At 45.5% G+C, this 17,304-nt stretch overlaps 2 protein-coding genes across 10 annotated transcripts in view; one reads left to right on the forward strand and one right to left on the reverse strand.

Moving 5' to 3' along the window:
* The window catches only part of CEP250 (centrosomal protein 250), a 55,400-nt gene that overhangs the window by 11,449 nt on the left and 26,647 nt on the right, over positions 1-17,304 (forward strand). For 7 of the 9 annotated variants that reach the window (XM_058685407.1, XM_058685405.1, XM_058685410.1 and 4 more), the window contains 13 exons: positions 550-656; positions 895-1,146; positions 3,007-3,103; positions 5,008-5,115; positions 5,632-5,793; positions 9,687-9,865; positions 10,368-10,550; positions 12,294-12,438; positions 13,267-13,413; positions 14,122-14,352; positions 16,144-16,337; positions 16,560-16,687; positions 16,918-17,087. In XM_058685407.1, coding sequence (XP_058541390.1) covers positions 550-656; positions 895-1,146; positions 3,007-3,103; positions 5,008-5,115; positions 5,632-5,793; positions 9,687-9,865; positions 10,368-10,550; positions 12,294-12,438; positions 13,267-13,413; positions 14,122-14,352; positions 16,144-16,337; positions 16,560-16,687; positions 16,918-17,087 — 2,103 coding nt within the window. Of the gene's footprint in view, positions 1-549; positions 657-894; positions 1,147-2,686; positions 2,782-3,006; positions 3,104-5,007; positions 5,116-5,631; positions 5,794-9,686; positions 9,866-10,367; positions 10,551-12,293; positions 12,439-13,266; positions 13,414-14,121; positions 14,353-16,143; positions 16,338-16,559; positions 16,688-16,917; positions 17,088-17,304 lie in introns of those variants that run through there. The other 2 variants (XM_058685408.1, XM_058685414.1) reach the window with 2 other exon arrangements.
* On the reverse strand, positions 6,372-9,349 carry LOC131485687 (twinfilin-1). The gene has a single exon (XM_058685418.1). The coding sequence runs from the start codon at positions 9,311-9,313 to the stop codon at positions 8,261-8,263; it is 1,053 nt and encodes a 350-aa protein (XP_058541401.1). The 5' UTR covers positions 9,314-9,349; the 3' UTR covers positions 6,372-8,260.

Here is a 17,304-nt window from a genome sequence, read left to right on the forward strand (position 1 = left end):
GGGCAGCTCTGTCCCTGCATAAGTGGCCAGCTTTGGTTTTAGACAGAGCTGAAATCTCGCTGACTCCCCTCTTCCGGAGGCGTGTATATTTAGATGCTCAAAAGGTAGCTAGTAAACGTGAATGGAGAAGAAAAAACGGATACAGACCTTGAGGAATTTTCAGATCCCAGCTAATGAAACTAATGTCTCCTAAGCCTTTGCTGCATGACAGGTATTTTGTTAGGCGATTTGCATGTGGTATGCCCTTGGATCTTTATTCTAAGTCGGTGGTAATAATGGCAATGGTTCCCGTTTGTTGAGGAACTACTGTTTATCTTTTTATGATCAGCTCAAAGGAAGGTCATATACCGTCTCAGGCCCTTTGACCTCCTGAATACCACTGATAACTTAAACTCTTAAGCGTGACCTGAATATAGGTACCCAGTCGTAAGCTGTCTCCCGTGAGTCCGTCTTTCCCTACCCCGGGGAGCCAGGAGGAGTCCTAGACTCCTGCGCTGGCAAAAGACAGACTTCTGCCCTTTGATATGACCTGGATTTCTGAATATGCAGTTCTTCAAGGGCTACCTGAAAGGGGAGCACGGTCGCCTTCTTGGTCTGTGGCGGGAGGTGGTGACCTTCCGACGCCACTTCCTGGAAATGAAGTCAGCCACTGACAGGTTAGTGTGGGGATAAGAGGGGAGGTTTGCCCCTACTGATTCTAGACTTAATGAGAGTGGGTTGCTGTAGAAGTGGGGGACAGGGGAAGGGGGGGTAGAAGAGTGGGTGGGGAGGGATGATATTGTTGGATTCAGATGACTTTCCCCAGAACCTGCTCCTCAGGCTTCCCTGGGCCTGATCTCCATGCTCCCTTCCTCGGTCCCTACTGGAGTCTGCTCTTTCCTTGCTTGTACTCAGAGATCTGACGGAGCTCAAGGCTGAGCATGTGAGGCTTTCAGGGTCCCTGTTGACCTGTTGTCTCCGCTTGACTGTGGGTGCCCGGTCTGGAGAACCTGATGGATCTGGGAGACTGGATGGGAGTGAGCCAACTCAGCTGCTGCTTCTACTAACCAAGACCCAGAAGCTGGAGAAGGAAGTCCATGAAAGGAGCCAGGAGTTAATACAGCTGAAGAGTCAAGGGGATCTGGAGAAGGCTGGGCTGCAGGATCGGTGAGATGGGCTAGGGTCCTAGGAAGGGGTTGTTGAGGGTGTTGACTCCTTTAGAGAGATAGAGATGGGTGGTGGGGGGTGGAAGGTGTGAAGAGCATTCCTCCCACAAGAAGGAAGTTGCGGAGGGAGTTTAGTTTGGAACCCGGTGCCCCAGTTGAGGCCATGTCACTGTCCTCTGCCCTCACACCATCCTGCAGCTCAGTGTCTCTCATGTTGATTTATAGAGCTAGCTACGACTGTCTTCAGTCAACACTAAACTACTCACCATTCCCAGAACAGCCAAGCTCTTCCACACCCCCCTGCCTTTGTACATGCTGACCTTAGCCTGGAAGGCCTCTTTCCCTTCTCCCTCTGCCTCATCCCTTAAGGCAAATGTCACCTCTTCTGTGAAGCTTTCCCTGACCTCAGTAGCCTGTTGAATTACTATGCCTTGGTGTGGTCTTTTGACCTGCTGGTTATAATATTGATCTCACTGTTTCTCACTGATTATTAACCTTTTTTTTGTTGTTAGGTTCTTCTGTTTTTTGGATTTTGATAAAATAGGCTTTTTAAAAATAATGTAAGAAGGGCAGAGACATAAGCAAAGAGCCCCATTTGAATTTCAGTGCAGAGTTGGGTTTATACCCCATGGCTAGGGTTGTGTCACCACCTATTGGTGATGTATGTAAATAGCAGTCTGTTTTGTTCTGGGTTGTGAAGCGCTGGGAGGCGCCAAGGACAGAGACCACGTCTTAGTACGTTTATGTCTCTAGTGCTTTGCACTTCGTCTGCCATACACTAACATTCAATGGATGTTTGTTTAAAGATACAATCATTAAATTAATGGCCATACGGTGAATAGAGGCTCTTAGAGATGATACAGAATATAATTATTAAGACTAAAAAAAAAAAAAAAAAAAAAAAGAAAGAAAGAAAAGAAATTTAACTCCCGGATAGCATTCATTCAAGAAATATTTATTTAGGGGTGCCTGGCCGGCTCAGCTAATAGAGCATACGACTCTTGATCTTGGGGTTGTGAGCTTGAGCCCCATGTTGGGTGTAGAGGTTACTTAAAAAAATAAAATCTTTTTTTTTTTTTTAGCGTTTATTTATTTTTGAGACAGAGACAAAGCATGAACGGGGGAGGGTCAGAGAGAGGGAGACACAGAATCTGAAACAGGCTCCAGGCTCTGAGCTGTCAGCACAGAGCCCGACGCGGGGCTCAAACTCACAGACCTGTGAGATCATGACCTGGGCCGAAGTCAGCCGCTTAACCGACTGAGCCACCCAGGCGCCCCAAAAAATAAAATCTTAAAAAAGAAAAAAAGAAATGTTTATTTAGCTACCCATATAATACCAGATACTGAACTCCAGGATATAGCATAAAGTAATAAAGATGTATGATGATTTCCCTGAACCTTAAGGTTAATATCACAGAGGTTGACCATAATCTTCCTGAATGGCCCCTCCTCTTTCCTTATCAGAGTCAGACCCTTGGGCTGGAGGGACCTTGGGACTGTCCAATGTGGCAATTCTGATGTTCTTATTGGCTTCAGGGTGCTTGACTTCAAGATCAAGCGGGGCCTGGAAGGGCCCGGGCCAGGGCTTTCCTTCAGCTCTCGGGCCCCTAAACACGTGTTCCAGCCTTGAGATGTGGTAAATCTCTGCATGTGTCTGAGTGGCTTTTGACTACCCCCCCAACCCCCCCAGTTCAAGACTGTAGTATCATATGGTCTTCAGGGAGTGCAGGGGCCAGGGGCACCCAAGTGACTCTGGGGAGGCTGTAGTGGGAATGTCTGGGTTGGGGCTGGGGCGTGCTGCATAGTAGCTCTGTCACCTCAGTGCACTGCCCAAATGACAGTGCTATGCTCTTCTCTTCAGGGTGACCGAGCTCTCTGTTCTACTGACCCAGGCTCAGAAGCAAAATGAAGATTATGAGAAGATGTTAAAGGCTCTGAGAGAGGCAATGGAGATCCTGGTACATGATCCTTTGTTCGGGAAAGGAGTTGGGAGTGGGCCTATAGGTTCCTTGTCCTTTATGGATAGATAATGCAAGATACCAGTTAAATGTTCCTTGACAAAATGCTAAAAAATAAATTTTGGCTGAATCTGAATACTTATTCATTCATTCATTTTTGCATTCACCAGTAAATACTGGTATATTCCTGGGGAAACTACAACGATGTATGCATGTGGTGTGTCCTCATCGGAGAGAGTGGGACATACATTAAGAGGCACCTGGCAAAGGATGGGGATGTGTGATTCAAAACCTAGTCATATGGGAAACAACTGAGGAATATAGCAATGGTTAGCTTGGAGCAAAAAGGGCTTGAGGAAGATATGATGGCTGCCATCACAAATCTGAAGGACTGACATTGGGGAAAAGAGTTGACTTGTTTGATGTTTTCCAGGCGGGCACAAGCAATGTTGATGACTAGAAGTCACAGGGTGGTAGAGTTTGTCTAACAGCTAAAGCTGCTCAGTAGGTGAACAGTCTGCCCTGTGGAAGAGTGAGGTTTGTGTCTCTGGCTTCACATTTGCCAGAGATATTATCAAAGGGACTCTCTAAAGTTGGACGTGAGAACCTCTGGCTTGATTCCACATTTCCTTTCGTTTCTAAGAATTTGATCTCTTTTATTAGGCGGGTCCTGTATGCCTATCCTCATGCAAACCCCTGGTATTATCTGAGCTGGCATCTACAGGGATTCAGAGTTGTTTATGCCTTTTTGGTTCCTTTTGATCAGGAATTTGCAAATTCAAATGTCCATAGTACCCAGATAATGCCAAAGAGTGAAGTGGGTTCCCTTGTAAGGATTTGGGTTTTCTAGCGCTATCGTAGTTAGTTTTGAGTACTACAGGGGACACTTGATTTCAATATTGAGAAAATGACGAGGCATAGTAGGGACTCCAGACCCTAAAGAATACATGTCTCATCTGGAGGAGACACCCGCTGTTCAACTTCAGGAAATTATTGCCATGTAGGAATGGGGGCTGGTCTGGCCCATCTGTTAACTTTTTATTTTTTATTTGTATTTGTATTTATTTCTTTTTTTTTTTTTAAGTAGGCTTCACACCCAGCATGGAGCCCAATTCATTGCCCAAACTCACGACCCTGAGATTAAGACCTGAGCTGAGATCAGGAGTCGGATGCTTAACCAACTGAGCCACCCAGGCGCCCCTAGCATCTGTTAACTTTTTGAGAAGAGCCAGAAAGTCAGAATTTCTCAATTCATAAAATCTCTCAATGTATAAACGATGGTTCAAATTTTGTGTAGGCCAAAGAAAACACAGCTGCAGGTCTGTGTCTTGAGGTCTTCGCTAACAATGTGATCAGAAGGAACTGAGGAAATCTTGAGTCTTCAAGTTTACTGCTAGCTCTGAGGCTTAGGGGTTTCTCTTGTCTAGCCTTAGATCTCAAGCATCTGTTTGCTGTACAGAGGCAGCTGCCATTCTCCCTCCAATGATAGCTGATATTCATTGAGCATTTCTTTTGTGCCAGGCACTATGTTGAGTAATTTATATGCATCTTTTTCATTCAAGCCTCAACAAAAATGTGTGAAGTGGTTGCTGTTAATTATTCCTATGTTAAAGAGAATGAAGCTCATAGAAGCAGTTGCCTAAGGTTACCAATCTTAGGAAGGTGATAGAGCAAGAACTCTAATCCAGGCCGTCTAATTTGGACCTCTGACTCACTCAGTCTGAACTCTTAATCACCACATCACACTGTCTTCAGAGTCCTGGGACATTAGTAGCACTCACGTGTGGTCAGAGAAAAAGTGGGGTTGACAGAAGAGACAGAATGAGATTCTGGTTGATTTGGAGGGTGGAATGATAGATGCTTCTGAGAGGTTGGCTCACAGCTCTATCTTGTTCCCTGTTCAGGAGAAAAACCATGCAGAATTAATGGACCATGAGACATCACTTAGTAGGAATGCCCAAGAGGAGAAGCTGTCTTTACAGCAGGTGATCAGGGATATAACCCAGGTACTGGTAAGCCTTCTGTTTGTGGTAACTGGGCTATGGCTCACTCCTCCCCAGGCCTCCATGTCCTCTTAGTCATGCTTAGATATTCACTCTCTGAGGTACTTGGGCTTAGGGACTTTGGGTAATGAGTTCTCTGAATGTATTTGAAGACTGGCACCCTAAGGGGTAGCTAAGCATTCATGTGCTAGCACTGCCTGCTGGAACAGGCCCTCTTAGTGCCGGCTGCAGTTCTCAGACCGGTGGCTAGATTCTGGTCTTTGTTATGTCGGTATCCCCTTTCTTCATTTCTTCATTTCTTATTACCTCAGAAAGTGCTCTTGTTGCTAGTCCTAGGTTTGGGTGACCAAAGGTGAGGAGTTGGAGAAATCAATCCTTTTTGCTCTTAGATACCCTCCTCCCACCCCCCTGGGAGAGGAGCTGAGAAGGAAAACATCAGGTTGGCCCAGCCTGTAGTATCACGTCTTCTGTGTGGACTCTAGGCCTTGGTCGGCAGGGTGGTGACTGTGCTGTGGTGGGTTTCAGGTCATGGTGGAAGAAGGGGACGGTATGACCCCAGGCTGTGGTCACGAGAGCTCCTTGGAGTTGGACCCTAGTGGCGACTCCTCCCAGTTTGATTCCCAGGACCCAGGCAAGGCTCTTACTCTGGTGCGTTCAGTGGTGACTCGAAGACGCCAGGCTGTGCAGGTGAGAGCCCCACCATTCCTCCTCAGCCACGGGACTGGGTGTCTAAATTGATTTGTGCCCCAGGCACCCTCCTGGCCTGGACTGCCCCTTTCACTATGTTGACTAGTCATGAGGTGTTTGGTCAATACCCCCAAAGTGCTCTTTAGAAGCTCTCAGTGTCTGCCCAGTTGTACTTGTGGGTAACGGGCACCATTTTCTGTGCGTTTCACTTTGCACGCAACTTTCGTATAGCATTACACAAAGGTACACAACTGGAGCCCTGGGAGACCGTGGGTAAGTGTTCTCCAGCTCTGATGGTCCCAGCCACACTAAACTATCTCCATGACTGCCCCCACTCCCCCAATTCACATGTGAAGATGATGGACTCTGAGACTCTGGGAACCACAGAAGCCCAGTAATCTTTGATCCTCTGTCTTCTCGACTGGCTAAAACTGGGCACATCTCTTTTTTCTTTTTTTATTTTTTTATTTTTTTATTTTTTTTTTTTTTTTTTTTTTTTAAAGAGAAAAAAATTTTATTGCAATATAAAATGCACTTATAAAATGTCCACAGAAGGCATGTAATTCTTTACTGCTATATAAATTTACTGGGAATATTTTATTCACCTTTGATTGTTATGATGTCACCAAAACATATTGTAAACACTGAGTTATACTCTATAACAAATGCATCACTGATTTTCAGCAATCTTGGTTTAATAATAATTAAAGACTATATAATCACATCTATATTCTGGAATGTCCATTTACTTTCATGTAGTGTAAAATTTAGACTATAATTGCACATGAATGGTACAAAAAAACATTCACTACCAAATTATTTTATACCTTCATTACAGGCTTAATGTTCTTTCTGATTGAAAATACAGCTTCAGCTATGGCCTGCAACACAACTCTAGGATTCTCAACGCAGTAATTTGTGTATATGTGTGTCTACGTGGGCACCCATGAAACAACTAAAGTGTATCTTTAGAAAACAAGTGCAACATTACTGCCAATTATTTTGCATGTTTAAATATTATAGTCTGATTAACTGTAAACAAACAAAACCCCACACAAATACTCTTAACTCTAGAAAAAAATCCTGTCAACCCATAATTATTCTAATATGCTTTACTTGAACACACATGGAATTTTTGAAAGGTGCATATAGTACCTTAGATAATAAGGTATAAAAATGTGTTTCATATTTTATACTATGAAATGTGCATTTCTAATATGTTTTATGCAGCATAAAGTTTAGATCAAGAAATTCGAAATCCTGGATCCCCATCGTTCATTTAGAAAACTCCTCCCAGTTATGGCTCTTGCAGCAGGTTTATCAGATTTAACATGACGAAGTGTTCTATCTAACTCCTTCCTTATTTCAAGTATCAAAAAAAAAAAAGGCTCAAAATTTCTAAATTTCTGTAGGTTGTAGTTGAAATGCAAAGCTTTAAAAACAGTTAAATGTGTTTTGAAATAAGATATAAATTGAAACCAGATTCTTAAGTGTTTAATTTGTGTTAGGCTGTTAAGTACTAGGACTTTCCAACAATTTTATTAAATCTGAGTATGCTTAAAAGTAATAAAGAACACAATTTGCCTATAAATATGTGGTTCTGGAGAAAAATCAGTCTTGATATTTAAAACTCTTTCAACATTGTTGACTTTTGTTTTTTTAAGGATATTAATATTCAATCTAAACATAAATGTTTGGCCTCACACTATATAAGGAAATGACTTTTGAAAAGGTAATTTTGTAAAGCATTAGAGAGAGAATTTACTAAAGCTGTTCAAATAGGTCTTCCAACGTCATCAGAAATCCTGCAGTATAGAAAATATCTGGTACCCTTAAGGTTTCAGAGTGAACTGATCTTCTGAAACTTTAATGCCATTTAAAAACAAAAAAGTCAAATAGAAAAGACTGCTGCCATGAAACAGTGTTTCTACAAGTTGCAGACGTGACCCCACAGGCTGAGTTAAGCGTTGCTTCTCAGAGTCAGCAACTTTCCACCTTTACCCAGGCACACTAAATTCTCAGTTTAGAAAATAACTAACCTGGTCCTTAACATATTCATAAGTAGTATGAATATTTTAAGGTCTTTCTTCCTTACAGAAAAAATTTGATGTCTCACTAAAGAGTAGTAAGGAGTGTATCTTACTTTGAGACATTAGACTTTCTGGAGTTGGCCCAAGTGTATAAAATTTTAAGAATTATGTGAAAGCATGGAATCGTTATTACTCTGTGAAAACAGTGTGACCAAATTAAACATCACTATGACAAACCCTCTACTACCTTTAACTCAAAAATAGAAATCATGAGTCTTCTATAACCTTAATTTTAAAAACACACAGAAGTGAAAAGTGCTATTTTTCAAAAAGTACATTTTTTCCCTACTATGTGTCAACGTGGAATGATTTCAGTTCTCCTGTACTAAAAGCTGGACTTTAAAAAAACTAGTATTCTAATGTTTAATATAGTGATTTTAATCAGCAGTGGCTTCACTTTCAGCTGGACCCCTAATAAGTCTTCGAATTCCTCTTTTTCCTGCAGGACCTTTGGGTTTTGCAAAACTTTGCTTATGTGCATGCTGCTTTGGGTGTACTTCTTCATAAAGGAAGTCTGCTGTCAACTCATCCCCATTGTCTATCTCGATCTTTCTAATGACATCCATTTGTAATTGTCTTTCTACAATTTCTAACAGAGGGCTCTTGCAGCTAGAATACAGCATCCGTTCTCTTATACTGCATGTGTATCCAGGCATTGAATAAATAAAAACTATGGACTCCAAATAGTCTCCTTCATGGGAATGTTTATACAGAAAGAAATGGTAACGTGCTGAATCCTTGGGAATCCTCTTTGGCAAATCTTTCAGTTCTGTATTTGTCGTACTGGCCAAAATTATAATTTCATTTTTTATGTCTATTTCCAATTGCACATAGTTGAGCTGTCTGTTACTTAATTTTTCCAAAGCCTGGAAAGCTTCTCGAGAAATAGGAAATGCTACTCCTTGTAGTGTTTGATGCTTAGTGTCCACACCCACGTCTGTTTGTACCTCATTAATTTTAATTTGTCGTAATTCTTCCTCAGCTGCAGTCAATGGGGCAGGAGATGACTGTGAAAGCAAGTATTTTTTATATCCATGTAATGATACATCTTCCTTTACTGTTCCAAATACTTCATCTTTAATGTGGCCACCTCCAAACTCCTTTTTCAGAGTTGCTCTTGTTGCTGCATATAGCATTTTTTGACGAACATGAGAATGATCTGGAGACCAAGCAATGAATATCCATTCATATCCCTGGGCATTCTGAGAATCTAACCTGAATAATATATAGCACGGTTGTTTGTCCTCCAATAGGGGTAAAACAAAGGTATCATAATCCTTATCCCAGGAATCTGAAGGCTGACTACATGAGCCAATCACAAGTTTCTCATTTTCAATAGATATTTTTAGAAGTCTGTATTTTCCATTTCTTGCTCTTGCAAAGATATCTTTAACATCTTCACTTGCTTGGATGCCGGTCTGATGGGACATGGCGGTGGCCGCGGGCTCCCGGCGCCGAATCTAAGTGCAGAGCTCTTTTTTCTTTTTTTAAATGTGTATTTATTTTTGAGAGTGAGAGCAGGAGCAGAGGGGGGCAGAGAGAGGGAGACAGAAAACCCAAAGCGGACTCTGTACTGACAGCAGTGAGCTTGATGCGGGGCTCGAACTCATGAACCATGAGATCATGACCTGAGCCAACCGACTGAGCCACCCAGGCGCCCCTTGACCAGCCAGATCTCTATTCTTAGCTTACCCCTGTACCACCCTCAGCCCCCTCGCCCAGCCCCACTCTCAGGCCCCTGACGCCCCTCCTTTGCTCTTTCCTCTTGCTCACCATCTCACTTCTGTCACTCTCCCTCCCCAGGACCTGAGGCAGCAGCTTTCTGGCTGTCAGGAAGCTGTGAGCTCCTTGCGGAGGCAGCATGATCAGTGGGAGGAGGAGGTCAAGGCCTTGAGACAGAGGCTGCAGAAACTCACCGGGGAACGTGACACTCTGGCAGGGCAGACCACGGACCTCCAGGGAGAGGTGGAGTCTCTCAGCAAGTAAGCAGGGGGCTGTTCATCCCGCCCCTCCCCCCGAAGTGACTCTGTGGTCACACAGTTCTGGACTGTCTTGCTTTGTGTTCTGCTTATTCCTGCTCACTCAGTTTTGGATCTTTGTGATGACAAAAACAAACAAACAACAGTTTCCCGCCTAAAAGGAAAGATGAGGGTTTTTTTTTTATGTTTATTTATTGTTGAGAGAGAGAGAGAGAGAGAGAGAGAGAATGTGAGTGAGGGAGGAGCAGAGAGAGAGGGAATCAAAGAATCCGAAGGAGGCTCCGCGCCATTAGTGCAAAGCCTGACGTGCGGCTCGAACCCACGAACCGTGATATCATGACCTGAGCCGAAGTTGGACGCTTAACTGACTGAGCCACCCAGGTGCCCTGGAAGATGAGGTTTTTAAAGGAAACAGACACCTCTGTCCTTTGACCCTGTGACATCTGCTTCCGGGAAGGATTTGAGGTTCCAAGGTTTCTGCTCATCTCTGGACTCCATGTTCTAGGGAGCGAGAGCTCCTGCAGAAGACCAGGGAGGAGCTGCAGCAGCAGCTGGAGGTACTGGAGCAGGAGGCGTGGCGACTGCGAAGGACCAACATGGAGCTTCAGCTGCAGGGGGACTCTGCTCAGGGCGAGAAGGAGGAACAGCAGGAAGAGCTGCACCTGGCTGTCCGTGAAAGGAAGCGCCTGTGAGTGACCGGTCCCCTCCTTCCTAGGGCTTGATTTTCCCTTCGGTTCCACACCCTCCTCCACCCCACCCCCATCTCTTAGGAAGTGGAGTGAATCACAGCCTGGCGTGCAGTGGGCTCACATTAGCTTCCCGCTCCTTCTTTTGCAAAAAGATGAATACAGAAAGTTCACCCAGGCTTTTCTGAGCACCCATAAGGGCTGCGGGGGATACAGAAGGAAATAAGACACAAGCACTGATCTCAAGCAGTTTGTGGTCTACTGGGGGAAAACAGACAAGTAAATAGCAAACTGTGCATGAGGCCAGATGAAGTATGAATGAGACAGAGCTTCAGGCTGCGTCCTCTGGGAGCATGGGAGTGAGAGTTAACAATTGAAAGTTTCATGGAGGAGATGGTGGCCTTTGAGCTGGGCCTTGACATGTTTTGATTGCGGAGAGGGGCGAAAGGGACAGATCAGCAAAGATGTTCAAGGTGGGCTGGGCTGGGTGAGGGGTAGGACTTAATTCTGGGAAGTCATGGGAAATGAGTTGGTCTAGGAAGGGAATTCCAGAGTCAAGAGACCAGCTAATCTGTAAATTCCCCTATATAACGTCATAGAGAAAGCAAGGACTTTCGAGCTGGCAAAAGTGTGGTTTAAATTATGGTCCTGCCACTTGGGCAGATTACTTTATTTGTAAGATGGAGATGATAGCATTTACCTTGAAGGATCACAGGGAGATTAGAATGCTGTTTTGCAAAATGCTGGCATAGAGCCTGGCATGTGGTATGTCTTCGGTAACTGGTGCCAGTTACAGGTACAGGTACAGTTACACTTTTGGCATATGTATCCCCCTCCTCTCCTGTGCCCTAGCTCCTTGCAGCCAGTAGGCACAAAAGGACTTCTGTAAGGGTCGTGACTCGTGCAAGTAATGGTCTCCCCTGTATCAAGGAGGAGAAAAGACAACCCACAAAGATGATTGTTTTTAAATTTAATGAGTGTGAATTGATAATACGTTTATCAATATTTATAACGATCTGGGGGCGCCTGGGTGGCTCAGTTGGTTAAGCAGCCAACTTCAGCTCAGGTCATGATCTCACAGTCTGTGGGTTCAAGCTCCGCGTCGGGCTCTGTGCTGACAGCTCAGAGCCTGGAGCCTGCTTTGGATTCTGTGTCTCCCTCTCTCTCTCTGCCCTTCCCCACTCATTCTTCTCTCTCTCTCTCTCTTTCAAAAATGAATAAACATTAAAAAAATTTAAAAAAATATTTATAACGATCTGAAAGTCAAAGCTACTTAAAAAGACAAACACAGAGATACACCTCTCTGCTTCATCCATCCCATTTCCCTTCCTTCCCATTTAGATTGCTCTCTTGGGGTGCCTGGGTGGCTCAGTTGGTTAAGCATCCTCTTGATTTCACCTTAAGTCATGATCTCACGGTTTGTGGGTTAGAGCCCCACATCAGGCTCTGCGCTGGGCATGGTGTCTGCTTAAGATTCTCTCTCCCTCCCCCTGTGCCCCTTCTCCCCTCAAAAAAAAAATAATTAATTGCTTTCTCTTTATCTTTCCAGCTACTTTATGCAAATATATGTATATTTTCTTATTTCTCCCAATTTCTTGCCTTTTTCACTGTATATGTCATGGAGGTCATATCAGTTTTTAGAGAGCTTCATTCTTTTGCTTGGCAAAGGTAATTACACTCCTGTTCCCTTCTGGGGTGTGACCACTCCCTGAGATGGCCCCCAGCCTCCTCTCTTTCCTTTGTAGTCAGGAGACGCTGGCAGGCCTGGAAGCCAAACAGTCTGAATCACTCAGTGAGCTGATCACACTTCGGGAAGCCTTGGAGTCCAGTCACCTGGAAAGGGAGCTGCTGAGGCAAGAGCAAACAGAAGTGACCGCGGCACTGGCCAGGGTGCGTGGGCCTCCACCCCTCACTTGCTGGGTGGTGTGGGTGGCTTGGAAAGTTATGTTTCTAGGCAAAGGCCATACGGCCTGCCTCATTCTTCACCCTTCAAGCCTCGACCCTTCATATTTCCTGCATCACTTACTAGTCTCTGCTTTTGGGTTCTGTCCCTCCCAGTGTACTCTACACTGGAGTTAGAATGCTTTTCAAAAGTATAAATCTGGTTACATCAGTCTCCTTCCTGTAACCATTCAGTGGCTTCCCAGCTGCTTGGTGCCACATTCAAAGCCCTTTGCCTTCTGGCTTCCTCCTCGGTCTATAACCTGGCCTGACTCCCCATATACCTGGAGTCCTGCCACATCTTCAGTTTCGCCATGCATTTTCATGACTCTGCTGCTTTCCACGTACTCTTCACTTCCCACGGACTGCTTCTTTCCTCTCTCTCTCACCACAAACCGCTTCTCGCCTCTCAATACCCAACTTAATCGCCAGCTCTCCTACCAAGCACTTTTGGTTCCCCCAACCTCAATGAATGCCTTTTTTTTTTTTTTTTTTGAGTTTCCAGAGCACTTTGTGCTGACATTGTGTATGAAGTCATCACAGCGATAGTTGTTTCTACATCCTGATGTCTGTGCCTCTGTACTATGAGCTCCTCTCTCACTTCTCAATGAATGAACAAAGGAGTGAATGAATGAAGGGAAAACTTGTTTCAAATATAAGGGAAGGATTGGAGCGTTAACTGATCTCTGTACAAGGACGGCAGCAATTGTTGGGGATGTGAGCTGTTCACCGTGGTGGGAAAACGTGAACACGGAAACCCTTTAACTCTGTTTTTAGGCAGAACGGTGTGTTGCGGAGCTGTCTAGTTCTGAGAACAGCCTGAAGGCAGAGGTCGCTGACCTTCGGGCTGCAGCTGCAAAGCTCAGTGCCTTAAATGAGGCTTTGGCCTTAGATAAAGTTGGACTGAACCAGCAGCTTCTCCAGGTGAGCACAGATTTCTCTGATCCACAGAGTAAGGGCTGGGCCCTGACAGAAGGCAAGCCAGTGACTGGTAAAGCTCATGCCCATGACAGGGAAGAGTCCTTAATGGATCAGTGCAAGATGGATCAGTTCCCAAATGTCCTAAAATGAGCAAAAGGAACATTGACGGAACAGAGGGCAGCAAAGACTATAAGGCCTGGGCTTAGCCATTAAAAATAGTCTGCTCCCACACCTACAGCAGAACCACCTTTGGGCTGGAGGGTAAAATCTCCAGGGCTGGGAAGAAGGCCTGTGTCCTCTGGAAGGAAGACTCAGTTTTTAATCCCATTGTGTGAGATAATAGCAATCTCGAGAAAAGGATCTGCTGAAGAGCCTGCATCTCAAAGAGTGTGTTTCTTATAGGTTGCAAAGTTAACATGTCTCTTCACTGCTCCTATTCCCTTGAGCCCTAGAAATGTTCCAGATTCCCTTTATTCTGAATTCTTTAAGAGGAGGGTTTTGCCTTTTTAATCTCCATCCCCAGCATCAACCCATCTAGTACCTGGAAAACAGGCACCAGACCAAATGAATGCATAGTCCCCCTCTCTTACAAGCCCTCCTGTGTTTCTCCTATGAGTCATAGATTCATGTCTTACTTGGACTTCCGTCTTAGCACTTGGTCTATAAACTGTAACCATTTGTCTTTGATGCCTTTCCCCTTTTGACCAGTAGTTGGAACAGGAGAACCAATCTATGTGCAGCAGAATGGAAGCAGCTGAGCAGGCAAGAAGCACTTTGCAGTTGGGCCTGGCAGAAGCCGAGAGGAGTAGGGACGCCCTGCAGGAGAAGAACACTCACCTGGAGGTTCAGCTGCAGAAAGCAGAGGAGACTGGGGCTGAGCTGCGGGCAGATCTCAGGGGCATCCAGGAAGAGAAGGAAGAAATTCAAGAGAAATTAAGCGAGGTGAGAACACAAAACTGATACATCCCATTAAGATACCACACGTACTCAATGTAGAAAATGAAAACTCGACAGAAATGATTCAGGAAGTGAAAAGGTCTTACTTCCTAAAAGTGACCAGTGTTACTGGTTTCAGGTACATCTTCCCTTTTTTTTTTTTAATCTTTTATTTTTATTACTTTTGAGAGAGAGACAGAGCATGAACAGGGGAGGGTGAGAGAGAGAGAGGGAGACACAGAATCTGAAACACGCTCCAGGCTCTGAGCTGTCAGCACAGAGCCCGATGTGGGGCTCGAACTCACGGACTGCGAGATCATGACCTGAGCCAAAGTCGGACGCTTAACCGACTGAGCCACCCAGGCGCCCCATATCTTCCCCCTTTTTTTTTTTTTTTTAATTTTTTTTTTGTAACGTTTATTTATTTTTGAGACAGAGAGAGACAGAGCATGAGCGGGGGAGGGTCAGAGAGAGGGAGACACAGAATCTGAAACAGGCTCCAGGCTCCGAGCTGTCAGCACAGAGCCCGATGCGGGGCTTGAACTCACGGACCGTGAGATCATGACCTGAGCCAAAGTCGGCCGCTTAACCGACTGAGCCACCCAGGCGCCCCATCTTCCCCTTTTTTAAAACAATTCCCAGGGGCGCCTGGGTGGCTCAGTTGGTTAGGCGACTGACTTTGGCTCAGATAGTGATCTCACAGTTCGTGAGTTCAAGCCCCGCGTCGGGCTCTGTGCTGACAGCTCGGAGCCTGGAACCTACTTCAGATTCTGTGTCTTCCCTCTCTCTACCCCTCCCCTGCTCACACTCTGTGTCTCTTTGTCTCTCAATAATAAATAAACGTTAAAAAAGATTTTTTTTTAAACAATTCCCATAAGAATCCTTCAGATTCCTTACTACTTCACACTTTCCAGTTTGAATTAGATGTCTTTTCCTGGATGCTCTAACAGTACCTCCTGCATGTTCCAGCCGCCACAGCCTCCTTACTGTATTATAATTATCCATTTACAGTCTCCAGCGTTAGACCAAAAGCTCTTTGAAGGCAAGGCTGGGTCTTAGTTGTTTTTATTCCTCCATCTTTTATTTTATTTTATTTTATTTATTTATTTATTTATTTATTTATTTATTTATTTTTTAACGTTTATTTATTTTTGAGACAGAGAGAGACAGAGCATGAACGGGGGAGGGGCAGAGAGAGAGGGAGACACAGAATCGGAAGCAGGCTCCAGGCTCCGAGCCATCAGCCCAGAGCCCGACGCGGGGCTCGAACTCACAGACCGTGAGATCATGACCTGAGTTGAAGTCGACGCCTAACCGACTGAGCCACCCAGGCGCCCCTATTCCTCCATCTTTTGGCACAATGTCCAGCACATAGCAGCGGCTCAGTAAATTTTTTCTGAACCAATGACACAGCTCAAAGATCATCTTTTGCCTCTACCAAACTTCTCACTGCCCTAAAATGATACAAATTTTCCTTCCCAGAATCCCTTTCTCAGAGACTGATTGCTTTCTTCCTGATGATATACATGTTTTAATTCTAAAGACTAAAAGCTCCTTAGAGGTAGTTCTCTTGCAGCCCTAACCCCGGGTCTTGCACAAAGGAGAACATGCTTCCTGGGCTGGGAGTTCTACAGGTTGATGAGGGAAGTAGATAAATGCCACTTATATGAGTGGGCAATGCTCAGGACTCACAGAGCTGGGTCCAGAGTCTCTGAAGGGCCAATGCCCCAACCTGGTGATAGCAGCCCCAGGGGATCCTGCCTCTGCCCTATAATCTCCCCGATTTCTCCCTCTCAGGCTCACCATCAACAGGAGGCAGCCTTCGCTCAGCTGGAGCAGCTGCATCAGGAGATGAAGCGACAGGACGAAGTGCTTGCTCGGGAAGTGCAGGAGAAGGAGGCCCTAGTACGGGAGAGAGCAGGCCTAGAGGTGCGGCTGCAGGCTGTGGAGCGAGACCGGCAGGACCTCTCTGAACAACTACTAGGGCTCAGGTAGGGCCCACACGCAGTTCAGCCAAGGACAGAGAGAGTTCTGCAAGGCAAGGAGTAGCCAACCTAAGCTCCCTGCCCAAAGTAAACGGGTCCTAAATGAGTTATGAATTTGTAATTGCCGCCTAATTTCTCTGGGTAGTCAGTACTTAGAATCCAACTCCTCTTAAGGAAGGTTAAGGGGCTGGATGGGTAAGAACTCTTCCTTATTCCTGAACCTGACAGCTCAGCCAAGGAGCAACTGGAGAGCAATCTGTTCGAGGCCCAACAACAAAATTCTCTGATAGAGGTCACCAAGGGACAGCTGGAGGTCCAGATTCAAACTGTCACTCGAGCCAAGGAAGTAATTCAAGGTGAGACCCCTCCTCTCCTCCCCCCAACCCCACCCCAGTCCCTGCAACTGGGATGGGGACTCTTCATTCCATGGAGATCTTGAAAGCCTGGAAGCAAATGGGAAGCTCAGAGGTCCTCCTCCAGCCAGGCTCAGGGCTTCCCAGATGGAAATTGTTTATGAGATCTGGGGAGAAGGGAGAGGGGAAGAGGGCAGAGGCCCAGCGAGAGATACCTGTCCCTGGCTTCTTAGGGGAAGTGAGGTGCCTGAAGCTGGAACTGGACACTGAACGGAGCCGGGCAGAGCAGGAGCGGGAGAACGCAGCCAGACAGCTGGCCCACGCTGAGCAAGAGGGGCACAGTGCCCTGCAGCAGCAGAAGTCAGCCCATGAAGAGGAGGTGAACCGGCTCCAGGAGAAATGGGTAGGTCATGGATGTGGCTGGGGACAGGAGAGGCAGATGTGGCCTCCCTTCAGTGAGTGCTCCACCCACTGACTCTTGGGACAGATATTGCTGCTTATAAGAGTGAAATCTGAGCAGGACTAGCCTGGTCCCATGGTGTAAAATCCAGCTTCTAGCTAGTAATTGAGCAATATATGAAAAACACTAAGAACAATTCCTGACATGTGTGTAGTAAGCT

Source organism: Neofelis nebulosa, chromosome 9 (genome assembly GCF_028018385.1).
Source record: "Neofelis nebulosa isolate mNeoNeb1 chromosome 9, mNeoNeb1.pri, whole genome shotgun sequence".
NCBI classification, from domain to species: domain Eukaryota; kingdom Metazoa; phylum Chordata; class Mammalia; order Carnivora; family Felidae; genus Neofelis; species Neofelis nebulosa.

Excerpts from the sequence above, each read along its gene's own strand:
- LOC131485687 (XM_058685418.1), bottom strand. The coding sequence starts at position 9,313 with ATGTCCCATCAGACCGGCATCCAAGCAAGTGAAGATGTTAAAGATATC.